At 50.2% G+C, this 25,788-nt stretch overlaps 1 protein-coding gene across 2 annotated transcripts; it reads left to right on the top strand.

Annotated features, from left to right (window-relative positions):
• Positions 1-1,092: 1,092 nt before the first annotated feature.
• Positions 1,093-25,563, top strand: ENOX2 (ecto-NOX disulfide-thiol exchanger 2). 2 transcript variants are annotated; one of them, XM_083876405.1, is made up of 15 exons: positions 1,093-1,143; positions 8,368-8,505; positions 9,012-9,146; positions 10,762-10,917; positions 11,607-11,813; positions 12,938-13,171; positions 14,778-14,990; positions 16,452-16,558; positions 18,642-18,756; positions 20,063-20,244; positions 20,752-20,859; positions 21,665-21,721; positions 22,638-22,746; positions 22,951-23,036; positions 24,523-25,563. In XM_083876405.1, exons 3-15 carry the CDS (start codon positions 9,050-9,052, stop codon positions 24,652-24,654), a joined length of 1,803 nt encoding a protein of 600 aa, XP_083732531.1. In that variant the 5' UTR covers positions 1,093-1,143; positions 8,368-8,505; positions 9,012-9,049; the 3' UTR covers positions 24,655-25,563. The 2 variants fall into 2 exon arrangements, with proteins under 2 accessions (XP_083732531.1, XP_083732530.1); XM_083876404.1 differs by lacking the exon at positions 1,093-1,143 and having other exon boundaries at positions 9,015-9,146.
• Positions 25,564-25,788: the final 225 nt, after the last annotated feature.

The raw sequence follows: 25,788 nt of genomic DNA, 5'->3' as shown, positions 1-25,788 counted from the left end.
TACACCCCCAGATCCTGCTGGGATAACCTGGAGGGGCTCACAGGCTGGGGCTCCATCCCTGGATACACCCCCAGATCCTGCTGGGATAACCCGGAGTGGCAGCTGCTCCCTGGGGAGCCAGACCTGCTCCCATCCCTTGTAGGAAAACAAAAAAAGCAGCACTCAGAGCACTGCTGAACTCAGGACAGATGTGCTGGAGGGCCACAAGCCCTGGCGAGGGGAGGCAGGACCCTGCAGGAGGGAGAGATCAGGGAATTGTGTGTGCAGGGCAGTGCAGGCCTGTACAAACCTGTGCTAGCCCGTAGTTAAGCAATGTTGAGCATTGTTAGGCAAAGCTAAGCGATGTTGCCAAGAGACATAGACGGTGTTGTTATGGCTGTTGTTGTTTGAGCAGGTTTATTTTTAGTGCTTGAAAGGTGCTATAAACCAGCAGCGTGTTCAATAAAATTGGCTTGATGATGCAAGAGCCCGTCTCTCCAATGGACATTCCCCATCCCAGAGAGCCTGGGAACGGCCAGGACATCCCTGGACCACCGGGACATCCCTGGACCACCGGGACATCCCTGGACAGCCGGGACATCCCTGGACCACCGGGACATCCCTGGACAACCGGGACATCCCTGGACCACCGGGACATCCCTGGACCACCGGGAGAACCGCGACAGCCCGGGATAACCGGGACAGCCCGGGATAACCGGGACAGCCAGGAGAGCTGGGACAGTTGGGGACAGCCCGGGACAGCCAGGGAGATCCAGGGAGATCCAGGGAGAGCTGGGACAAGCGGGAGAGCCCGGGGAGACTCCGCTCGAGGCCGGGGAGCAGCAGCGGCCACGGGGACCGAGCACAGAACCGGGGCGGGGGAAAGGAGGGAGAGGGCAGCAGAGCAGCGGGGCCGGTCCTGTCCCGGTGGGGTGTTCCCGGGGGGACGTTCCCGGTCCCGGTGGGATGTCCCCAGTCCCGGTAGGTTATCCCCGGTCCCGGAGGGGGCGTGGCCATCCCCGCCCCGCCCCTTTGCCCCCGGGGGCGGCAGCCAATGGGAGCGCGCGGCGCGGGTCGCGCGGGGCGGGGCGGGGCGTGCGGCGGAAGCGGCGGCGGGTGCGGGAGCGGCGGGGCCGGGCCGGGCCGGGCTGGGCAGAGCCGGCGGTGAGTGCGGGATCCGGGGACCCGGGATCGGCCTCGGGGAGCAGGGGAAAATCTGCGGGGAGCGGGGACCCGGCCGCAGGGAGCGGGATCGCCCCGGCCTCGCCCTGCTCCGGCCTCGCCTTGTCCCGGAGCCCCGGCGGTTCGGGCCAGGCCAGGCCTCAGCGCTCCCTGACTGGGCCCCGGCCGTGCCGAGGAGTTCTCCCTGCTCTCCGCTCCCCTCCAGGCCTCTGCCCGGCCCTCAGCGGGGCTCCCTGGGCGGGAGCGGCCTCCTCCGCTGCTCCGGCCCCGCCAAATAACGGGAGGTTTGTGGAAGGCCTAAAAAACCTCGTAAGAGCCGTCGGGACTTGGGGGAGACTGGCGGAGACACCCGCAGGGCTCCGGGGCCGGCTGGGTGGCGGGGAGGCTGTGTGGGAAGGTTTGTTCCGTATGGGAAGGTTTATTCCATATGGAAAGTGTCCTGGCCGTTGTTTGGGTTCAGTGGTAGTTAAAATCTCTTCAAAAAGGACATTAAAATTATGTTAGAAGAGATGGAGAGTGTCCAGGGAAAGGTCTGAAGCACCAGGAGAGGTTGGGAAAGGAGCTCAGCCTGGAGAAAAGGAGGCCTGGGGGAGTTTTGTGGATCTGCAGAACTCCCTGACAGGGGGAACAGCCGGGTGGGGGATCAGGGACTTTGTGCCTTGTGTTTGCTCAAGGTGGGAGGAAACGACCTCAAGTTGTGCCAAGGTAGATTGTAGGTTAGAATGTAATAACAATCTCCCTGTCAGAGCAGCCAGGGCTTGGAATAAACCCCTCAGGGTGGAGGCAAAGTCTCTGAACGTGCTCAGGAGGCACTTCGGGGGGTGTTTTAGGGGTTATTGTGCTGCTGGTGGGTCTGTGCAGCCTCTCCAAAACGGGAGGATTCCACAGCTCTGGAGGATCCCGAAGGTCTCTTTCAATCCCCAGTGATCCTGTGCAAGAAGTGGCACGAGGAGAAAAGGAATTACTGTGATGTAAAGGTGATGTAAAGGAATTACTGTGATGCTCCAAGAAGGAGTGGTTTACAGCAGGGGTGAGGGTGGCAGCACAGCCCCCGAGGGGGGATACACCTGGCTGTGCTCTCTCCTGGGGCTCACAGGTGTGTCTGGGCTGTGTCACATCCCTGTGTCACAGCAGAGGGTCTGTGGGCAGCACGGGGAGCTCTGGGGACACTTGTGCTGGTGCCCACAGCTCTGGGCTGCAGCTCTCCCACAGCCCTGGACTCAGATAAACACACATGCCTGCATTTATTACCTTCCTTGGGCATTTATATCGAGTTTCTTTAGTTTATGTGCTTCTTATTCTCTTATTTTCCTCATATTTTGGTGCTGTGCGCTGTTCCCAGGTTGTGCTGTGTGGAGATGTTTTTATTCTTTAAGTTTGTTCCACAAACTTAAAATTAATCCTTGGGTAAGCTCCTCATCCCTGCCTCCCCTGCAGCTCCATAAATTAGTATTTTTTCCATATTTTCCTGCAGAAAGTTGCAGCAGAGCCATGAGAAGGTGGGAAAGCAAGGAGGTGACCTGGGATAGGAGTTTGTCACTCCAGCTTGTGTTTCTTTTTACTCCTCCCCGTGTTGGAAGCCAAGGGGTTGGGTTCTCTGTTTCTTCAAGGCTCATTTGAGGGATTTTGAGGCTCCCATTAAAAAGGCCCTTGAGCTGAGCTGTTGAAAGCTGTGTGGGAGCTGGGGTGAGGTCAGGTTTCTGTGCTGAAGGTCATGTTTTTGGAGCTGGTGGCAGGGATGGGGTTTAATCACCCAGTCACTGCTGAGGTATTCTGTGCACCTTCCAAAGATGGTGTGAGATTTCTCCCTTAATCCCCAACTTTTCTGCTGACATTATTCCAGCTCCAGCGTGTCCACTGCTCCACTTTCAGCCACCAGTTCCTCATGCTGCTGCTGGTTTTCCACGAGGCTCTCTTGCCCATCAGTCCAAGCTTTTGCACAGGGATTTTCTGATGGTCCTGACTGCTGGAGTTTTCTTTATGTCTTCCTTTTTTTTTTCTTTTTCTTCCCCCAGTAGGTCTGTGTAGTTAGTCCAGCTTTCTTCTCCCAGCTTTTCAAAAGGATATTTCCCAAAATAGGAGCTGCTGAGCATTGTTTTTGCTGAATGTTGCTCTCCAGAAATGCTGCAGGAGTCTGGAAGGGACAGGACTGAGCTGCCTGCAGCCACCTGGAGCACGAGCAGCTCACCCTCTAGAAATCCCAGGGTCAGAATTCCTAGGTGTGTGTGCAGGTGGTTCAGCAGAGCCTTGTGAGCCTCCTGAAAACATTCCATGGAATATTTGATAATTTGGCAGCGTGGGCATGGCAGGTTGGGCTGTTGGTTCACTTCTGATGACACACACACATGTACAGACATGCTGGTCAGGAGTTTTTTCCTTTGTTTTGGGTTACAACACTGAGTAAAGAGCACAGCTCATCCAAAACTTGGTCATGTCCCCCAATTTTTGCTGCTGTGGTTGTATTTTTGTGATATCTTTGCAGGTTGGTGTCCCTGACTGCTGCATTCTCAGGTGCAAAGGGGGAAGGGGCTCTTTGTGTGTCTTGGTTTTAGAGAGCCCTGCTAGAATAATGATCTGCCTGAAATTAATATATTTCTTTCAAATGCCAGCTTCCAGAATGAAGGCAAAGGAGCAGTGTGCCTCTTACCATCGAGGATTACCAGGAATTAATCTCTCAGTGCAAAGGCCACTAATCCCAGGCATGCAAACAGGGTTTACTGAGCTGCCTGCCAGTGCTTAGAGCAGTGATGGATGAAATCCCTGGCAAATTCAGATGCTCTGGCTGTTAATTGCCTCCCCACCTGCTCCATCTGCCTCTCTATCCCCCACATCCTGGAATGATCTGCCTATGGGTGTCAGTCACAGGAGATGGATGGTGGCACCTGGAGCTGCTGAGTGCCAGCCTGGGCTGTCCTGCCTGCCCTGGGGCAGCTCTGCTCTCACTGCCTCCCAGCTTTCCTCTTGTGCTGGGAGCTGAGTGAGGGAGCTCAGCCTGGCTCTTGGATTTTCAAGCACAAAGCCAAGCTGGGAGCAGTGGGAGAGCTTATGATGAGCCTCTTGCCATGTTCCTCGTGCAGTTCACAGGTAACACGGCTCGGGGGGAGGTTCTGGGATTCCCTGCGTGGCTCCTGCTGCCCTGCAGGATTATCTGGGCTTGACAGAATTGTGCTGCTCTCATCAGTGTGTGCCTGGCCAGCTCCTGGCTCAGAGTGATGGTTGGGAGGCTCTGCCAGTGATAATTTAACCAGGAGTGTGGTAGAGGGACGTGCACGAGCCCAGCAGTAGTTTTTGAACCTGGGAATTAATTTCCAAAAGGAAATTATTTGGATTAAAATGTAACTTCAAAGCTTCAGAATCCCTCTCCTCCCACTTCCCTGCTCTTGTCTCTTTTCTCTTGTGTTCTGCTTGAATGCTGCAGGTGTGTTTTGGTGTCTTCTCAAGTTCATTTCTTTAGGGCTTAAAACCAGCCCTGTGTAGTCAATGGCACAGTGTGTCCTGGAATCCAGTTTATTCCCCAAAACCAGAGGCACCCTGCTCAGGCTGAGCCCTGCTTATTCCCTATATTTGCCAATGTTGGGAAAAGGTAAATCCATATTTATAGTAAAGCCTGTGTCAGCCCATTTCTGGAGTTCCCCTGATGCTCTGTAACAGAAGTCTAATATGTGTTTAGAGGGGCCCCCAAAATGTCTCCTGAGGGGTTCAGAGGGACCTGGGGTACCCCAAAACAAGACTCAGAGTAGCTGAGAGGGTTCCAGGACACCCCAAAACACGACCATACAAGCACCAGCCTGCACAGGCTTTTTGAAAGGATTTTAGGTGTGTGACAGTGTCAGAGTACCTGGTAATAGTTGTAATTTGGGTTTTGGTGTTCCTGCTGTTTATTAACTGGGTGGATGGCAGGAAAACTGTTCCAGTGCCTGGGTGGAGTGAGGCTGTAGTTGGAATTTGTGATTGTAGAGCAGTGTCAGGATTGTGGCAGAGCTGATGCCACCACTTAGTGAATGTTCCTGAACCCAGCAGGGAAGAACATTTTACCCAAATCCTGAGGTGGTCCCTGTGGGTGCTGTGTTGTTTGTAAGTGGTCCCAGGAGTGTTGCACAGGGGATTCACAATCCCACGTTTTGGTTGTGATTTCAAGTGCTTCCAGCTCTTGGGAATGATCTTAAAACAGCCTTTTCAGTTCACCTCAGGGACTCTTTGGGGTTTATTTTCCCCTGGTTATTAAGGCAAATGGCCCAGCTGTGTTAACAGGATTGGAAAACCAAGTCCTGTCCCGGGTCTGGCACGGGACCCAGCGAAGATGGATACTTCTGTTGATTTATGCCTGGAACATTGAGATCTTTCCTCTCTCTCCACCCAGCCCCTTTCTGAGGCTGTGCTGTGGAAGCTGCAGCCACATTTAGCCCCAGCACGAACCTGGACTGATCCCAAGGCAGTGGGACGGGAGCTGTGCATTGTCAGTGCTGCTCAGACCAATGGGAGGCTGTGGGCTCTTCCCATCAGACACAGCACCTGTTTCCAGAGGGGAAAACCACCCACAGGGACCTGCTGTGCTGTGGGAGAGGCATTTTTCAGCATCCGCCCCCCGCCCCTTCTTTCCCTGATCTGTTTTTCTGCTGAGGAATCTTCCAGCCCAAGTTTTTTTATTTTTTATTTTTAAATGTTTGATCGCTGCATTATGGCAATGCCTCATGTCAAAAATGGACTCCTGAAATTCCCTGGAGATAGGAACAGGGAGATGGATGAAGGGCACAGGGACACCTGTGCCACGTGTGGCTCTGGGAGTGCTGACACCAGTTCTGACACTTGCTGGAAACCCAGATTTTTCTCCTCCCCCCCTTACCTTCTGTGTGGCATTTCCCAGCAAGTGCAGAAATCTGATTTTGGCCTTTCCAGGCTGGCTCAGCACAGGAATACCGAGCAAACCCCTGTGGTTTGCCCCGTGCTGGTGCCTTCCCTGCTGAGCAGAGCAGCTTGGAATGGCCAAGGACACCTCGTTCTGCTTGGCACAAAGGACAGAGAGATGCTCTTGTTTGTGCCTCCTGGCTGAGCCTGACAGCTTTTATCCTGCTCAGAGCCCAGGAGAGAGGATTTTCTGCAGCTTCAGCTTTCTCCTGAGCCCATTCTCTGCACCCAGTGGGGTGTGGCTGGAGCTCTGGCTGCTCCTTGAGATGACAGGAGTGAGGCAGGCAAGTCTGAAAGTTGGCATTTATCCTGTGTAGGAGGGCAAATCTGTCATAATGAGGGGTTTCTTGCTCTGGAGTGTGTTGGGAATCTTCTCTTGTTTAAATTTTTGGAGCAAATTCTGTGCTGCAGGAGAGCAGCAGGCAAGGTCCCTTTCTTATGGCTTCCACCACCTGCTTTCCAAACTGCCCTTTGCTTTCATTTGCTCTTTCTCCATCCTGGTGAAGTAAGAGCAAAGCTTTCCCAAGGGATTTTGCTGCCCCATGTTTGTTGTTAGGTTCTGGTGGATAATAGCTGGTTTTGGGGAGGCCTGAGGACGAGGCTCCTGCTCCAGGTCACAAAGGTGTCCCCACCCAGAGCTGACACTGATGGCTGCTTTGGGATATTTGGGCCTCCCAGCTCAAAGTGGGGCTGGAAATCTTTGGAGTGAGTGTCTGCCTGTGTTCCCCAGTGGGTCGGGAAGCTGTGGCTGGAGCAGTGTCCATTGGCATTCAGGTGCCAGGTGTCTCCACAGCCTCGTCTTCAGCCAGAGCAGGGTGTCTGTCCCTCCTGGTGACACCAGTGTCCGGCTGTCCTACTATTCTCCATCCTTCCCTATTCCCAAATGTGGGAAAACTCTTGTTCAAGTTCAATTTTGCCTTTTCTATCTCATGGATAATACCAGTGTAAGCTCAGAACTGCTCCTTTTCCTTTCTCCTGCTGTCTTCCCTGTGCACAACCTCTCTATTTTTAACCTACTGCATTCAGATTTGTTTTCCTGAGCCCTCATGACCTCCATGATATTTTGACTTTGGAATATTTAAGCCACAGCTTTGTAGGCATTCTGCATGGCCGGGCGTGACTATTGTTGTTGCCAGCTGAATAGTCCTTGGTTTTTTTGGCTGCTTCTTGCATTCTCACCTTTCAGTGGCTCGGAGAGGAGCCCTGCAGGCTCCCTGTACCCCCTTGGCTATTTACAGCCAGGCCCACCAGCCATGTTTATTAAGTTCCATTGGAAGTGGAATCCTCTGGAACAGAAATCACAACGCTGCAAAGTGTCCTGGGGGAAGGTTTGGTGCAAACGCCTCGGCCCATCAGTGCCCTGGGGCGGGATAATTGTCATTGTTGCTGCTCTTGTAGTTCTGCTGATTCCCCTGGGAGCACAGAGCACCTTAGAAAAATGGATAAAAATTAGGATAAAAATGGTTATTTTTATCACTTTGTATAGGTCCACAAAAAAAAAAAAAAAAAAAAAAAAAAAAAAAAAAAAAAAAAAAAATTCGCTGAGACAAAGACCAATCAAACTTGATATTCCAATGTTCCTTTGGTCTTGCATTCCCTGCAAGTGCTGGCTGTGACAGAAGGTGGAGTGAGGAACTCAGTGTCAGGGCACTGGGCCCATCTCTTCAGCCTGGAGAAAAGGAGGCTCATGAGAGACCCTCTTGCCCACAGCCCCTGACAGGAGGCTGCAGCCAGGGATGGGTCTGGGGCTCCCCTTTTTGGGATGCACATCCTAGAGCCCCTTCCACGGCTGTGACCAGGAGCAGCTCTGTGGGAGACTCTTTGAATAAAAATTGCAACAGCATCTTCTCGTTTTGAAGGTGTTCTCAGTTGTGCCTTGTTTTTTGGTAGTAAATCACTCCAGGTAAATTCTCAATTGGTGAAACTTCAGTAACTCTTGGCAGTGTATTCCTGCACTGAAGAAATAGGGAAAAATCCTGTCCTTTGAGTTTCCAGGCTTGAAACTGGAAAAATCCTGTCCTTTGAGTTTCCAGGCTTGAAATGCTGCTCAGCCCAGGGAAGATGCACCCCTGGCTCACACTGTCAGGTGGTTTGATTTGTGTGGGTGGGGGAATTGATGCTGGGGAATAATATTTTATTGTGTAACATTCAGATGAGGCAGAGCTGGGGCCAGGAGTCAGGATTCCTTCAGGGCCTGGAGTGCTGCTTGTGTCCAGAACTGGGCATTTCTCTCACTACAGCGACCCAGAAGCATCACAAACTAGTTCAAATCAAATCTCTGTGTGTGCTTTTCTCTTTCAGGTTTAAACCAGCTGTCCTTTGACCCTGCCAGCTCTGAGTCCCTGGGGCTGGGCAGCCCTGCAGGCCCACAGGTGTCCAACAGCCCGGCTGAGGATGGCAGTGACCCGGGAAAGAGGCAGAGGAGCAGCATTCCCCCAGGTGAGCTGATCCAGCTGCTCCACGGCTGGCAGGACACGGGGGATCCCTGCAGAGGGGCCTGGAGCCAGGGGTGTGGCTGTGCAGGGTGGGCAGAGGGAGCTGTGCTCTGCTGCAGCCCCACCACCGCTGTGCCTGAGCCAGGCCTGGGCTGTGGGATCTCCCCAAGGAGTGATGGGACAGTGGGGAATGGCTTCCCACTGCCAGAGAGCAGGGTTAGATGGGATGTGGGGAGGGAATTGTTCCCTGGGAGGGTAGGGAGGCTGCTCCATCCCTGGAAGTGTCCAAGGCCAGGTTGGACAGGGCTTGGAGCACCCTGGGACAGTGGAAGGTGTCCTTGCCCTTTTTTCGGGTCCCAGCTGCTCCAGAGGCACAGCACTGGTTGTTTTTCCTCTGGCTCTTCCCCGAGAGTGTGTTTAGCTCTGGTTTTGGGTGCTGACACTGCAGAGTCTCCCTGGGCAGAGCTGAGATCTGCTCTAAGCCCTTAATCACTTCTGTGTTCCTCTCAGCAGATGGTGGCGGAAATCTGAGCCTGGACTCCATTCCGATGGGATTGCCAATGTCCGACCCCAGCGCCTGGGCCACAGCCATGAACAACCTGGGCATGGCTCCCATGGGCATGACAGGACAGCCCCTCCTGCCTGGTGAGCTGAGCCCCTGGAGACACAGCTCACAGCTCTGTGGGAGCAGCCTCCTGCACTGGGGCTGGATAAATAACCCACCGTGTGCACCCTGAGCTGGGTTTGAAATGAATTTGTGCTGCAAGTGATTTATTTAGAGTCCTGAATTGAGAGGAGATGACAATACATGTTTTTTTAATGCAAATAATAGTTGTTTTTTAATGCAAATAATAGTTGTTTTTTAATGCAAATAATAGTTATAATTATATATAATTTATATAATAATATAATTTATATTATGAATAAATAATATATAATATACGTATATTATATGCAAATAATAGTTATTAACTAGCTATCCTGCAGTGGAGCAGGAGGCCACACAGAGGTCAGGAAACCAGTGATAGAGGAAAGCAACAGGGTAGCAAAATAGATAATGGCAGAAATAAACAGAGGATTCTCCTCCAGAAATGAACACCTTGTAGTGTGAGATACATGTGCATGGCTGAGTGATCTTGTGCTGGATGAAAGAGCTCCTGCAGGAGCAGAGCTGAGTCTGCCTGATTTCCCAGCAGTGCAGGATGCTGGACATCAAAGTCCTGAATGGAACTGACTGTTTCAGAGCTTTGCTGCACTAACATTGATGCTCTCCCTGCCTAAGAGCTGCCTGCAAACCTGGGGGGTAAATATCTGTGTTGGAAGGCAGCACAACCTTCCCTTCTCCAGTTTGAACAGCCCCAGCTCTCTCAGCAGTAACGGAGAAAGTTCTCTCCTGTCCCCAAGGCTTTGTTTCACATTTGTTTAGCTGTGGAGGTGGTGTTTCTGTGTCATTCTCCTGCTGACATTCTTCCATGAAGGAAAAATCAACACAAGCCTGTGCCATGGATAAGGATACAATTCCATGTAGCTCTACATCCATGTTTCACAGTTGGAACAGGAAAGTTTCTTGTCCCTTCCTCCAAAAATGCTGGTTGGTGGCAGAAGATTGGCCTCAGAGACGTTTTTTCTGTGACTATGTTTGAAAATACCAAGGAAATGGCAGGTTCTTTAGCTGCTGGAGTTGCTGCACTTGTCTGCTTGGTGAAGTGATGCCCTAAATCCCAGAACCATTCAGGTTGGAAAAGACCTCCAGGATGATGGAGTCCAACCTGTGACCAGCCCAGAGAACTGAGTGCCACGTTCCTTGGACACCTCCAGGGATGGGGACTCCACTCCCTCCAGTGCCTGACAACCTTTTCCATGTACAAATTCTTCCTAATGCCCTTAAGGCTGTGTCACAACTGTCTGCTGCTGAATTATTTAATACAACCAGACTGGGTCAGGTTTTCCACTGTTCCCACATGTCACAGGTGTGTTTTTGTGGACAAACCTCTCTAGGAAGGGTTGGACACTAAATGGGAGTCAGTGTCTACAGAGGAGAGAAGGAAGCAATTTATTTTTAACAGAGAAAAGTTACTTGACTGTGGCAATGAGCAATAAAATAGTTTTAAAACATTATTTTAAGGGCACAGTTTGATGTTGGCGTGTTCCTGATTTTTCACCAGCACGTGTGGGAGCATTCCCTGTTTGCTGTTAGAGCTCGCAGTCACTGCATGACTCCACCCCCTCACTTGACTCCCTTATTCTCTCCTGCATTTAGATTTTGATCCTGCTCTGGGAATGATGACTGGAATCCCTCCGATCAACCCCATGATGCCGGGCCTGGGGATCGTCCCCCCTCCCATCCCTCCGGACATGCCGGCCGTGAAGGAGATCATCCACTGCAAGAGCTGCACTCTCTTCCCACCCAACCCACGTAACTGTCTGCTTGTGCTTTGTCTCTATAGGATATCCCTGTGTTTATGTTCATGTAAACCCCAGGTGTGTGTGAGGAAAGGGCCATTCCTGGGGCTCAGTGCTGGCCAAGAGGGTGACAGAGCAACAGGGAAAGCCTGTTCTTGTCACTGGGTGTTTGCTGTTTCCAGAAATAGCCTTTTCAGCTGCTGGGTTGGTAAGGACTGGGGAAGAAGCCGTTCCAGTTGCTGAGTGCTTGAAGCCTTCATGATTTGATTCTTTGTGTGAGGTGTAGCTGAAGCATGCAAGCCTGGAGTGTGTGCAATTGCAACAAAGAATTATGAATGTGTTTTTAATGTGTTATTTACCTTAGGGCAGTTTTTTTTTAAGCTGTGATTTTGTAGCACCTTCCATGATAAAGCTGGGAACTCCTGGTGCTGCTGCTTGTGTTCTTTGACAGCAGCTCAGAGAGAGTATTTGGAGGGCTCCAGGCTCCCAAGATGTTCTTTTTGAAAACCTGCTGGTGAATGTGCATATTTTTATCGAGCACCTCAGCAGTGCTGTGGATCCCCTCCATAAATCTGAGTGTGGCACAGGCAGGTGCATGTTTGGAGTAAGCCAGGAAGGTGTGATCATCTCTCAGGAGAGAGGAGCAGGTGGAAGGAACGTGTGCTGGCAACCCAAAACCTGACCTCTGCTTTCTCCCTTCAGATCTGCCCCCTCCAGCCACGAGAGAGAGGCCCCCGGGGTGCAAGACAGTGTTTGTTGGAGGCCTGCCAGAAAACGGGACAGAGCAGATCATCATGGAGGTGTTTGAGCAGTGTGGAGAGGTCATAGCCATCCGCAAGAGCAAGAAGAACTTCTGCCACATCCGCTTTGCTGAGGAGTTCATGGTGGACAAGGCTCTTTACCTGTCTGGTGGGTGTGTTTGGATCAGAAGGAAGTTTAAAATCCTGGGACAGAACAGTGATGGTGACTTTGTAGACAGAACAACAGAATTTGGGGCGGATTTCTCTGATGCTGTGTCAGTTTGCCTTCTGCTGCCATCACATTTCTGCTTAAATGTATAAAAACAGCTCCTGAGAGGAAAGTCAGTGATGCTTTGTCACCTGGAAACGTATACAAAACATTGGGCTGAGGTATAGAGTCTATTCCCATCTTAAATGAATAACTAAGATGCTAATTCTATAGATAAAATAGAATTCTATATATCTTTATAAAGAGAACAGCTAATTCTATAGATAGTGCCTAAAAAAATTGACAGTTGCTCCTAATTTCCCAGCTGGTGGGCTGGACTTACTTGGCTGGTTGGCTTGGCCTAGTGGGGTTTTATTTGGCTGGTTGGCTTGGCTTAGTAGGAATTTTTTCCCTGTTAGCCATCAGGGCCAAACCCTCTGGGCCCAAGGTAAGGCCCCTGTCCTACTGACCACCTGTAGGGGCATCTGTGGAGGGCAGGGAGAGGGAACTCTGCAGAGCTGAGATATTCTAGAAACACGGGGTTTATTGCAGGGGTTGTGGGTAAAAAGGGCTTTGCCTTCAGCCACCAGCCTGGGCTGGAGGGAACCCCAAAGAGAGAGGGAGAGAGAGAGTGTGAGGTGAGGGAGGTAAAAAAGCTAAGAGAGGTAAGAGAGAGGTAGAAGAGATCGAGGACCTTGTTCCAATCCATTCTATCTCCTTTTGTGCTGAATATTCTAATTTACAGTGACCAACCAGCACGAGATACAAACCCTACAGACTTTGCCTGCAGCCCATGAGAACTGCTCTATCACCACATCATCCTGTATTCTAAACTCTAAAGAGACTTTTCTTATCCACCTTTTCCCTGATGCCTTGGCAGGGTGGAGAGGGGCTGCATTCTTGGGTCCTTTTGTTTTCTGTCCTTCAACCGGACTCCAGCTCATCCCCGTCTTCCTGCCTGCCATGATCACATCTCAGAGCTGCCCTTCATTTCTATTTCACTCACAGGTTTTTACATCTCCAGCATTTCTTACAAACCCTTCCTGTCCCACCTTTCCCAACAACCACCCCTCCTCTCCCTCCAGGCTACCGCATCCGTCTGGGCTCCAGCACGGACAAGAAGGACACAGGGCGGCTGCACGTGGACTTTGCCCAGGCCAGGGATGATCTGTACGAGTGGGAGTGCAAGCAGCGGATGCTGGCGCGCGAGGAGCGGCACCGGCGCCGCCTGGCCGAGGAGCGCTTCCGCCCGCCCTCCCCGCCGCCCGTCGTGCACTACTCCGACCACGAGTGCAGCGTGGTGGCCGAGAAGCTCAAAGGTGAGAGAGGGGCTGGGTGTGCTCAGAGCTCTGTTTTCTCCAGGGGTCAGCCTCAGAGAGGGTTTCCTTACTCAAGGTTTTTAAAGTCCTTGGCGCGTCATGCACTACTCTGACCACGAGTGCAGCGTGGTGGCTGAGAAACTCAAAGGTGAGAGTGGAGCTGGGCACCCAGAGCTCTGTCTTCTCCAGGGGTCAGTCTCAGGGAGGGTTTCCTCACTTGAGGTTGTTTGAAGTTCTTGGCCCTGTAAAAGCCCCCGAGTTGCGTTGGTTGAAAAAAACGGAGTGTTCAAGGTTTTGTTTTCAGGTTTCTCGTGTTGTTTATTGTTTGATATCTCAGAATTTTCTCCGCTCCCAGCCAAGGTCTGTTACCCCTTCACTTAGAGGGGCAACACGTTGGACGTGGGTGTGGACCCTCACAGAGGGCAGCAGGCAGCAGCAGGGTCAAGTATGGAAGGCTCCTTTATTATCTGACTCCAATTACTTATAGACGCTTTTTACAAAGGGCCAGGATTGGCCCAAGGAGGTCACAACCTCCTGACCTGATTGGCCACTCTTACTGTCAATCAAGTTCTCAGAGAACAACTATGCAAAACATACAGATAAATTCTCAGAATACACATTGTTTACATCAAGCAGCGTGAGAATCAGGCTGCAAAGGTTCAATCATTTGAAAGCGAGAAAATCAGGGGCAACAGAGGTAAAACCAAGTAGGGAAAAACACAACGGGTACATGGAACATACCAAGTTACAGTGCAACGTTAACTTATGAAACAAACATCGAACTGATAATACCAAAAATGCACCACCAGAATCTTCCTTCTTTTTGTCAAAAGCTTTGCCCTGTGCTTGAATTGCATTTATGGAGTCTCAGGATGGAGAGAGGACCTGAAGGCTCACCTGGCCTGACCTTTCTTGGCAAGAGCAGGGTCTAGACCAGTTGGCCCAACACTCTGCCCAGCCCAGTCTTGAAAGCCTCTGCTGCTGGGGAGTGCAGCACTTTCACAATGCTGCCATTGTGAAAAGTCATCCTCAGGAGCACCCATTCCCCCTCATCCTTTCCCTGTGACTCCTTTCTAAAAGAGGAGTGTTCATCTTCATAGCCCTTCCCCAGACACAGTGATGAGATCTCCCTTAAATCTTATTTTCCCAAGGCTGAACAAACCTGTTGAGTACAGCAAACTTGTGCAAATCAAAACTGTTAAAGTACAAGTTTCTTCCAGATGATTTTGTTTAAGGTTGAAAGGACTAATGTAAGACCTTCTCAGAAGCCTAAGATTCATGTGTGACCTGATGATTTTGGAGGTGGAGGTCATTTCCTTTCACAAAACAATCCATCTCAGTAGAAATGGAAGTTTCTAGTGAGTTTCTAGTGCTTGTTCATCCTCTGGCTGCCACCTCAGCAGGTGATTTGCTCCATCAGCTTGGCGCTGGACTTACCTTCCTTTGTCCAGCCACGAGTTCAGACCCTTCCCTGCTTCCAGGAGTCGTGATGAGCCCCCTGAAAGACGCTGACCTTTGAAGGAGCAGTTTTCCTTCAGGGAAAAGACCTGAAAACTGCCCAGGCCACCCCAGATTTGTGGTGTAAAGTTGTCCTTTCTTCCTGCAGATGACACCAAGTTCCTGGAAGCCATCCAGACCTTGCTGACCTGGATAGAACGTGGGGAGGTGAACAGGAGAACCGCCAACAACTTCTACTCCATGATCCAGTCAGCCAACAGCCACATCCGCAGGCTGGTCAACGAGAAGGCAGCTCACGAGAAGGAGATGGAAGAAGCTAAAGAGAAGTTCAAACTGGCTCTCTCAGGGATCTTGGTGCAGTGTGAGTAGTGTCTCCATGCTGGATCTTGGTTGTCTGGTGTAGGGAAGACTTTAAACTTCCAGAGTCTGGAGAAGCCCCACTAAATAACTCTGGGAAAAGAAGTGGGAATTGCTCCTGTGCAGCTCTGGCTGATTTGGAATCGTGTGGCACTAATCTGGCAAAAATCCCTTGTGGTACTTTTTACTGGAGTAAGAGTCCAATCTAGGGGGAGGAGAGAATGAATTCTGAATTTGTTTCCTCTTAATTATCATCTGTTATTAGTTCTGTCATCTTTTCAACCCCTCCTGTGCACAGACAAGGTAAGTTCCTGGGAATTTGGTGCCTCAGCGAAGTGTGCAGGATTTGTTCACCAAAGGTAGGAGCAGCAGAGGATTTCCAACACCCTGTTGTAGACCCTGGGTCTTTCAAAAGTACTTTATAAAACCAGGAAATCAAGGAAGAGGCATGGATTGTATTTATTCCAGGATGTGATTTGTAACAGTTCCTCAGACCATTCATTGCTTCTTACACATCTTTGCTTTGGTAAATCTGAATATTTTTTACTTCTCTATGAGTACCTTCTCCATAATTGTACTAGTTCTCCTTGAGCCCCTTGCCTAGCTTTTGAACATTCATAACTTTTGGGTTTGTATCTAATAATTTTAGCTGTTACTTGATTTTTTAAAAATTATTCTTTTTTTTTAAATTGTGTTAATGGTAAAAATTATGGGCACATGATCCAGAGGGACATACAGTGAGCACTGCAGAGTAAGTAGTAATAGAGTAGTAATAATAGAGATTCCACTCTCAAAAACCAAGACTGGTATCTCAGCCACTCTTTGGTTACTCCAAGGAGCAGGGAGATGTGTTTATTTTGTGAGAATTATGGGTAAGGAGCATAGAAAAAAAAATCTAGTGGATGTGCTTTGTGCTGTGGGCGAGCTCTCAGCCAAGGAGAAGCACTTTGTGTATTCCAAATCCTCTGAATTTTCTAGAGAAGCAGGAGGAATAAATCCCAGGACCAAGAAAAGCTGATGGCTGGTGCCTTTGCTTTGATCCTGGTGCTGTTCCTGTAGCTCACACAGGCTGTGGCACTGTCCAAAGGCCATCTCATGGTTGTAGCTCATCACCCCATTTCAGAGGTGAGTCCTGCCCCTCTGAGCTCACACTCCCAGCCAGTCTTACACAGCATATTTGGATATTTTTCAGCACCTCTGCTGCCTTTTTTTTTCCACGTGTCCTGCCTTTTTCCCAGCTGGTCGTTGCTCTGGGAGCATTTGGCACTGGCCTGGTAAAACCCACCAAGGCTCTTTCCAGACACTGAGCCCTTTCCCTGAGCGTGTAGCATCAGCACAGAGCAGTGTTATGAGAAAAGGGGAGCCAAACCACCTGCCTGATTCCACTTTTTTACTCCTTTACTCCTCTTGTTCGCCCTCTCTGGATGCAATTCGGGCCCGATTTGCTGCTGATTTGCCACTCCAGTCGAGCAGATAGTGGCCGTGTACCATTCTGCCTCCAAACAAAAGGCTTGGGACCATTTCACGAAAGCTCAGCGTAAGAACATCAGCGTGTGGTGCAAACAAGCAGAGGTTGGTAATTTTTTCTTGTGTTAGATCCTCCAGCACGGTCTCTTGCTTGTCAGGATGTTGATGTTGGGTTTGCACGATGCTCGCGTGGATAACAACACCTTCCTTCACAGTGAGAGGTGGGAATCACTCAGGAGGCTCTTGTGGTACAGGTAATAAATTTTTCTCTCTTGGTATTTGTGTCACCAGTGGCAAGACATCGAGACCTGTCTGCTGATGGAAGTTGTGCACAATAAATGATAACAAATGTTGATTTTTCTGCTGGTTTTAATGTTAAAACAAGATGGATTTCCAGAGAGATGTTAAAAAAAAAAAAAAATAAACTCTTAAGTGTCTTTAGAATCTTTTATCACATTTTTATGTGATATTTCCACCTTGAGGTGGAAATAATTGCAGGTGAACAGCCTGGAAAACTTGAGGGAGGATGTTCTTCTGTTTGTGTATTTATCCCATGGAGTGACATGGTGAAATGTGTGGTTTAACAATGGTCATCAGGAATGAGCTGATGGAAGAAGGCTTGTCACTCCCACAGGGATAATTCTTAGTCCAGTAAGATTTGATAAAATCAGATAAGGGAGTCAGGCAGAATAAGAAATAAGAAAGCTTAGGTAAAGAAGGGGTGTCCATTGGAAGGTGATACATGGGGAGCTGCTTGTCCTGGGGGCTGTGATGAGATCTGTGCTGCCAGCTGCCACCTTGGGGGTGCAGGGCCTTGCACTTGGCCTTGTTGAATCTCAAGAGGTTTGATCCCACTCTTCCACCCTGTCCTGGCCCCCTTGGCTGTCATTCCTTACCCCCACTGTAAATCTTCTTGTGGTTCTGGATTTGTTTTGGTGCTGGGTGACTGACTTCCTTACTATAAACTTGGAAAGCAAGTCTATCCCAGCAAAGCCAGGAGCTCTCTTTCACCTTTAAAAATCCAGAGTGAATCTCAGCAAAGCTGAGAGGCTGCTGCTCTGTGATCCCTGTGGGCTGGACATATCCTGGCCTCTGATCCCTGTGGATTGAGGTGTCCAGGCCTGTGATCCCTGTGGATTGGGGTGTCCAGGCCTGTGATCCCTGTGGATTGGGGTGTCCAGGCCTGTGATCCCTGTGGATTGGGGTGTCCAGGCCACCTTCCTGGTGCCTTGGAGGACTCTGGATCATGCCCAGCCAGGGCCCTGGTGGTTGATCCTCCACCAAGCTGGAACACTTTAAATGCCCACGTTATCCTGGGAAGTTTCCAGCTGTGATCTCCCCATGAGACTTGCCAGATCCCACTGAGTCAAACCTTTGTAGCAGCTAGAAGAGAAGCCAAGGTTTCTTTTGTACCTGAGAAGCCAAGTGCAATCTGACTCAGTTTGACTCTGAGCCCCGTGCTCCCGTTCTTCCCTGCCCTCTGATCACTGGCTGTGGCTGGGGTGGGAGCTCTCTCTCCAGTTGGAGCTGTCTTTTGTTCCAAGGTAAGTTCTCCCAGTGGGAAGGGGCTGTGAGACCACTGCTGAGGCCTCTTTCAGGAGCATTCAACTGCCAGGCTCAGTCTGTGCTCTCCCCCAGCTTAGGGACTGTTATTAAAGGAAGGTGGAAGCCACAAGAGGCATCTTCTTGGTACAGATTTTGGCAGATACTTATATATTTATAAAAACACTACTATGGTGCATTTTTAGGTGTAATTTAAAATGTCTCTTACCTCACTGTAGGTATCAATGGTGGTTAAAGGGTCTCTCAGCCTTTTGGGGTCACCTTGAGGAGGTCCCTGTACATGCAGGGGTGCAGCTGTAGCTTGGTTTGCTCTGTCCCAGCTCAGGTTTGGCACTTCCAGCTCCAGAGAATTAGGGCTGACTCCAGTTCCTCATGGTTTGCACAGCAAGGCTGAGCTGCCCCATCCCAAGAGCAGAAGGGAGAGATGGAAGAGTCAATAATCCCAGGAGCACTGACAGAGTGAATTGTGCTGGATATTGCCCTTGACCTAATCATCTGTGCCAGTTTTTAAATGGTGTCCTGGAGTTCTGCAGACCTAGATTTCACAGGAACTTTTCATCCAGCCAACCTGTTCCTTGAAGTGTGTACTGAAACCCTGAAACCCCCTCTGCTCTCTGAACCCCAGGAGATCCGTAACATCCACAATGATGAGCTGATGGGCATTCGGAGAGAGGAGGAGATGGAAATGTCTGATGAAGAAATAGAAGATCCATCAGAGATGAAAGAGACAGAAGAGTCAGGTAAAATCCCTCATAACATGTTTCTCTTCAGCGATTTCTTTCTGGCAGTGGGAAGCCATTCCCCTTGTCCTGTCACTCCATCCTTTGTCCAAAGTCCCTCTCCAGCTCTCTTGAGCCCCTTTAGGCCCTGGCAGGGGCTTTGAAGTCTCCCTGGATCCTTCTTTTCTCCAGCCTGGCTGCAGAGCAGAGGGGCTCCAGCCCTGTGATAAAGCAAAAGAAACTCTTAAAATAATGGGAAGTTGGACAAGAGCAAATGCAGATCCAAACACTGTGACTAGTGCTACATTCTCAATTTATTTTGTCCAAAATGGCAGGTTATATACACTTCTATATAGTTTACAGTTACTTCTCACTGGCATACAGCACAGGGAAAAATGCAAACAAATATTGTTTTACTTTTCCTTAAGGTGATTAAAGTATTTACGCTAATGACAATACCTATTAACCTCTAAAAACCCCAATATCCCTTATTAACATCTTAACATAATTTTCAACTGCACCACAAGCCTCACAGGCTAATTTCTAATTGCACCACAGGCCTCAAAGTGAGGCCCAAGGCTGGGGTAGTTCAAACCTCACTCCAAATATAAATCATGCCCTTACTCTCTAAGAAAATCTCCAACCCTATGATATCCCAAACAGCCTGAGCCATTCCTTTGGGCACTCAGGATTTGTAACTGGGAGCTGCTGAGCCCCTGTGCAGGGAGGGTGTCGTGGTTTGAAAGCAAAATGAGTGAGAGGCTCCAAGTCAGAAATACAATTTATTAATAAAATAAAATAAAATAAAATAAAATCAATGCAATAATACAAAAGAACACTGCCAGAGTCAGAACACACCCTGAGCAGGGTGGGGGGAGCAGTCCAGGTGAGGGGCTCTTCCTGAAGCAGTGATCCCACAGAAAGGTCTGGGAGCTCTGCTCCTCTGGGAATCCAGTGGCTCAGGGCTGCTTGTCCTGTCCCAAATCCCAGATTCTCTCCAGGTGGGAATGCTTGGCTCCTCCCCCTGGGCATTGGGAGCATCTCCCAATGGGATGAGGAGTCGTGCAGTGGCTCCTTGATGGCCCATTAAACAGAGAGAGCTCCTGGAGGGAGTTCCCTGTGAGTCCTGGGCAAGGCATTGATGGGCCATGAGCAGAAGAGCCCAAAGGAGGGGCCTGGGAAAACACTGCCCCACCTGGTTCCAACAGCTCATGGGGATGGGGATGGGATAAATACTGTGTGCACATCCTACACCACAACCCGAGACAGTGGGGAGAGCCCCAGGGGTTTCCTGCTCTCCAATGTCTGATCTCTGTGCTGTCCCCAGCGCTGGTGTCGCAGGTGGAGGCGCTCAAGGAGGAGAACGACAGCCTGCGCTGGCAGCTGGACGCCTATCGCAACGAGGTGGAGCTGCTCAAGCAGGAGCAGGGCAAGGCCTCCAGGGACGAGGACACCACCAAGGAGCAGCAGATGAAGCTCCTCCAGCAGGCTCTGCAGGGCATGCAGAAGGTGGGACTGGAATTTTCCACAGCTGGGGCAAAAGGGGCTGGGATGGGCAGCAGAAACACGTGGAAAAACACTCTGGGTTTTAGCAGGATCCAAAGTGGTTATGTCCAGTATTGCTAAAAAAAACCCCAAAGTAAATATTGGTACCAGGGATTGTGGATGAGCTGATAATCCCATGGAAGCAATCCACAGTTAATGGATTCCTTGTGTGCTCTTTACTGTGACTTCCAAAGCACCAAGTCTGTCCATAACCAGCTGAGTAAGGAAGTGAGAAATCCCATTCATTGGGGGTGGAATTACTGCCCCATGTTTACACAACTGCACATTTTTCTGTGCTAATAGACAAAAGCATTTCTGAGGTACACTGTGGATCCTTCTTGTTTATGCTTCATCCTGTAATGGTTCTGGATGTGATCTGTCTGCTCTTCACGGAAAAGCCTTTCTAAATTTCATGGTCTTTGAATAATAGTTGATGGAAGGCAGGTTAAGAGCTTATCTTTTCTCTTTCAGCATCTTTTGAAAGTCCAAGAGGAGTACAAAAAGAGAGAAGCTGAATTGGAAAAAGTGAAAGAAGACAAACTGAAAATAGAAACATTACTAGAAAACCTGAAGGAGCAGGTATGTGCCCTGCACGTCTTCCTTGTGCAGTCCTTGGGTTTTGTGGTCTGTCCTTCTGCCCTCCTGCTGAGAATGCCCAGCCCTGGTTTGGAGCAGTTTTCCTTGGAAAGTGAGGAAAAGTCATCTGTCAAATTGCAGGATGTCTGTCAGGAATGGACCTGCAGTTCTTCATGTACCTGTGAGACAATCTCAGCAACTGTATAAATATAACAGGACTGTCACTGAACAATGTACAGTGGTATCACAGCTGGAAGGGGGTTTTCTGCAGCCTGAGCTTTTAAAAGATGAGAAAAAAGGTCTCAGTTATCAGACACTGATATTTACAACTGTGGTTTAGGAGCACATTTTGATCTCCCTCCATAAAACACTTTGGAACCGGAAGGTTTTGTGAGTGTTTTAATATTTTTATTCTTGCTGGATTTATTTAAAAAAAAAATATCCATGCAAAATTCCAAAGAGAAATCCATAATGCTGTTTTTCAGGTTTGATCCACACTGATTTGATTGTGGATCAGGGCATGACTCTAAACTTGCCTGGTCCTCTCCTCCATAGCACAGACACACAAGAAACATGAGGCAGCACTTCCCCCTTGGCCCACAGAGCCAGATACTGGCTTTATCTCATTTTTGCATCTTTAGTCCCACTTTTTTTTTTTTTGTGCCAGGAGCTAGGGAAGATAACAAATGCCTTTCTACTAACTAAAAACGGTTTTGTGTATCCCAGTAATGATCAGAGCAGGAGCTTCAAACCAAAAATAACAGATTATCATCAGTAATCCTTCCTTTTTTTTTTTGCCCATATATAGCAGAGCATGGCAGATGAAGAGGACAAGGAGGGAGATGCTGCTGACTGCCAAGGGAATGTAAGTCCAAGAGCTGCTGCTCTGGGGTAGTGGAAAGTGTCCCTGCCTGTGGCAGGGGGTAGAACAGGGTGGATTTAAGGTCCCTTCCAGTTCCATAATTCTCTGATCTCAGGCTGTGGGTCTGCAGTGTTGCTGCTGGGCTGCAGTGCCTGGATCAGCTTCCACAGGGCAGAGCTCCTGTTTCTCCTCTGGAAGCAAATGTGGGAGCTCAGGCCATTCAGGCAGAGGCTCAGCCCTGTGAGCTGAGAACTGCTCTGGTGTAAGAATTTGAGCAAACCCAGGGGACCATTCAGTTCTATCTTCGTCACTGGCCTCTCTCCAGCCCATCTCACTGGTTGTTGGAAGCTGTTCCCAATTATAACTGTCCACAGCTCTCAGGCCACTGGAATTCCACATAAAACTAGGAAATAAAAGCAAGTTCTGCTTTTAGTGGAGCCATCCTCTTTGCATTGTTGTGTTTATGTCAGGGATAATAAATTATGCCAAATTCTGTTTTGAGTTTGTAGTACTGAATTAAGTCAGGGACAGTTTGATCCTAAGCCCCTGTGCAGCCCCGTGGCACATTTATATCAGTTTGGGCATTTGAAAAATAAACCTCTGCAGTTTAATCAGTCATGGCAAGGGCACGGTGTGGTTTGTGTTTTGCTGTTTAAAGCAGATGTCCTGTCAGGGAGCAGGTCTGGTGCAAGGTGCATGGCAGCATCTGCTGAACTTGGTGATCTTTTCATCTCACTGGGTGGATCACACCCAGCACCGTGGGCACAGCTGTGCTTTGCTGGGAGCATTTTGGAACATAAGCAGCAGATAGAGCAATGATGGATGCAGTGACTCAAGAAACCAGGAAACCAGCCCTGCACGCCCTGGGGAGCCTGCCCAAGGCAGTGCCTGGAATGTGCCCTGTGGGTTTGTTTTGCAGGAGAGCAGCATGGCCAGAGTTTGTGCCTGCAGCCAGGAGAAGGACTGTCCAGTGGAGAAGACCTTGAGCAACAGCCCTGTGAAATCTGAACGAGAAGTTCTCTTAGTTGGTGAGTTCTGCTTGATGGTGATGCCTGAATTGGGGGGAAATGTGTTTGAAGGTGACCTTGCACTCCTCCTGCCCACCTCTGTCTCTTTTGGTTATCCCAGGGCAGGTGGGAGTCCTGGAACTGAGGAAAACCTCAGGCTGTGACCTTGTGACATCTGATTGTTTTGCCTTGTGACAGTGACCTTTCTGGTGTTCCTTTCCCCAGGGATAATTTCAACATTTCTCCACGTGCATCCCTTTGGAGCCAGCATTGAGTACATCTGCTCCTACCTGCAGCGCCTGGACAGCAAGGTGGGTGTGGTGGCCCCGGGTGGGTGTGGTGGCCCCAGGTGGGTGTGGCCTGGGTGGGTGTGGTGGCCCCGGGTGGGTGTGGTGGCCCCAGGTGGGTGTGGCCCGGGTGGGTGTGGTGGCCCCGGGTGGGTGTGGTGGCCCCAGGTGGGTGTGGCCCCAGGTGGGTGTGGCCCCAGGTGGGTGTGGCCCCAGGTGGGTGTGGTGGCCCAGGTGGGTGTGGTGGCCCCAGGTGGGCATCAGGACAGGTTAAACCTGGGCTCTATTCCCTGCAGAAATCTGCTGGAAGAGGATGAGGGATGGGGGTGAATTTTTGGATGACAGGATGGTTTGTGTCGGGAGGGACCTCAAAGCCCTGCCATGGGCAGGGAAACCTGCCACTATCCCAAAGCAGCCCAGCTTTGGGGTCCACCACTGACCACATCCCTGAGCACTCCCGTGTTCTGTGGCACCCCCGTGTCCCCCTGGCTTTGTTCTCCTTTTCAGAGTAAAAGGGAGTGACTTTGCAGAGTCTCCTGGATGTAGGAAGGAATTAAGTCTCATTCTCCTCTATCCTGGTCTCCAGCTGCCTTCCTTAAAGAACCCCAGGAACAGGAAGCCCCACAGGCATGGGAATCCTGTCTTGGGATTGGAACTTATCCAGCTGCTTGTGTTTATAACTGAATGTTTAATTTACCCTTTCCTAAGAACAAGGCTCCCTGGCCTGGCTCACTCCAGCCTTTTAAAGACAATAATTTTATCTCCTCATTCTAGCTTGGAATTTGTCTGTGGGGCCACCAGCTGCCTTTATTTTGGTTTAGAGCTCCATAAAACTGCTATCATAGCACTCAGCTGCCTCCTGGAACATCCTGTTTGGTGTCCACAGTGCAGAGAAGGGCTCCTGGAAGCTTCTGCTTGGGAGAATCTCTGTGCAGAGCCCACCCTTTAACCTGTGCTATGGCATCAATTTCCTCGTGTTCACTCACACTTAGGGCTGTTCCTGTTGGTCTTTATGTTCCTTCTGAGCTCTTCTGTCTCCTCCTTGCCTCTTGCAGGAGCTCGGATTAGTTTGGGATGTTATTTTTACCCCTGAGCACATCTTTGGGCCTGAGGTGAGGAAGGAGGTGGGGAAGTACTCAGAAGTACAACCTCGTTTCTTGAAGCTGCCAACAGGAAAGGAAGGGGAATATCTTTCCCCTGTTCCCTGTCCATCATTCCCACCAAAAAGGTCAACAGAGAGCACAAAAATGAATATCCAGGGAGGGTGGTTTGGAGCCATGGGGGAGCCCTTCAGAAGTTTCCTGTAGCCCTGAGTGTGGCTTGGCAGGACCTTGGGCTCACCTCAGGTTCCTCCTCCACAGTCTTGGCTCTGTTGGACACAGCTCCCATTATCCAGGAGTTCAGGGAAAGCCTGGATGAGCTTCAGCTTTGTAAATGTTTGAGTTTGAATTATCACCAGCCATCAGGGCCTCCATCTTCACTCTGAGTTGTGTTTTTTGTGTTCCCACAGATCTGCACGGCAGAGGTGGAGGTTCTCATGACACGACTGCAGAACACCTTCCGGCAGGAGCTCAGTGGGGTTGGGGCCAGCCTGGAGAAGAGGTGGAAGTTTTGTGGCTTTGATGGGTTGAAAATGACTTGAGCTTTGACTTAACTCTGGAAACAGTGGGATGTGGATGCTCCTCCCTCTGTTCCCTCACACCACGGCCTGGGGGTGCAAAGTGTAAAAGTGAAAGCAAGTCCAGAGCAGCACTGGAAGAGCCTCCAAGTTCTGCAGCTCCTTTGATCAGTTATTTGTTAATGGGCAAGTGCTGTTCGATGTATTTTGGGGAAAAAAGCTCCTGCCTGACCCTTTGAAGCACAGCGTGTTGACTCTCTGTTCTGCCAATGTTGTATGTGCTTGTGTGCCCAAATTCCTCCTCCTCAGCCTTCCTTCTGGGAAGAGCCACAGACTGTCTTGAAGCAAAAACAAAGGGGCATCTTCTGGTTTCTAGATCACCAAAAGGGGAAAAAAAGAGGCATTTTTTAGATATTTCTATGAGTAAAAGCCAAGGTATATTTAAACAAGATTGAGATGGCTCAGGGGCCTCTGAGCCAAGGAATTGACTCTTTTTTGTGCTGTTTTCTCTGTTAGAAGTTAAGCTGAGCTGGGGGCAGAGGGGGATTCTGGCAGTGCCACTGGTGCTCTGGGTCAGCCTGTACAGAATCTTTTACATGGGTTTGATTTTTCTGGGGATGTGGGTGGGGCAGAGCTACATCAGCCTGGCTTTAGGTGATTCCTACCCCCCAGGTCCTCCACCTGTTCTGCTTTGGAGCCCAAACTCAAACAGCACAGACTCCTCTGCTCCTGAACCTTCCCAGAGCACTGTTCCTCATGTTCCCAGTGCATGCCAGGCTCTTGCCCAGCTGTGAGAGGTGCAGGGTGGCACAGCTCAGCCCATCCCAGCCTGCCCAGAGCCCTCTGGATCCTCCTGCCCCAGCCGCCCCACTCTGGTGTCCCCTGCAGAGCTCACAGTCACCCCCTGCAGACATCCCAGTGTTTCCAGCCCTTCCTGTTTGTTCCCCATGCCCCAGGTGTTGGTGCCTTTCCCTTGAACTATTGGTCCCACCTCATCTCAGCTGGAGAAGCCCCAGTTCCAATGTTGCTGTTCTCAGGCACATCCCAACCCTGGTGTCCCCCTGCCAGGTGCTTCTCCACCCTGTGCCATGGCCAAGGTGGTGCCCAGGTGAGTACAGGGACATTTCTGGTGTGTTCTGTGTACCTGGCACAGACACC

This window comes from Zosterops lateralis (assembly GCF_965231275.1).
Source record: "Zosterops lateralis genome assembly, chromosome: 21".
NCBI classification, from domain to species: Eukaryota; Metazoa; Chordata; class Aves; order Passeriformes; family Zosteropidae; genus Zosterops; species Zosterops lateralis.
This window is presented reverse-complemented; position numbering and strand designations above follow the sequence as displayed.

Coding starts and splice junctions, on each gene's coding strand:
- ENOX2 (XM_083876405.1), top strand. CDS start 9,050: ATGGGATTGCCAATGTCCGACCCCAGCGCCTGGGCCACAGCCATGAAC. Junction 9,147..10,761: donor AGGACAGCCCCTCCTGCCTG/GTGAGCTGAGCC, acceptor TCCTGCATTTAG/ATTTTGATCCTGCTCTGGGA. Junction 14,991..16,451: donor CTCAGGGATCTTGGTGCAGT/GTGAGTAGTGTC, acceptor TTGCCACTCCAG/TCGAGCAGATAGTGGCCGTG.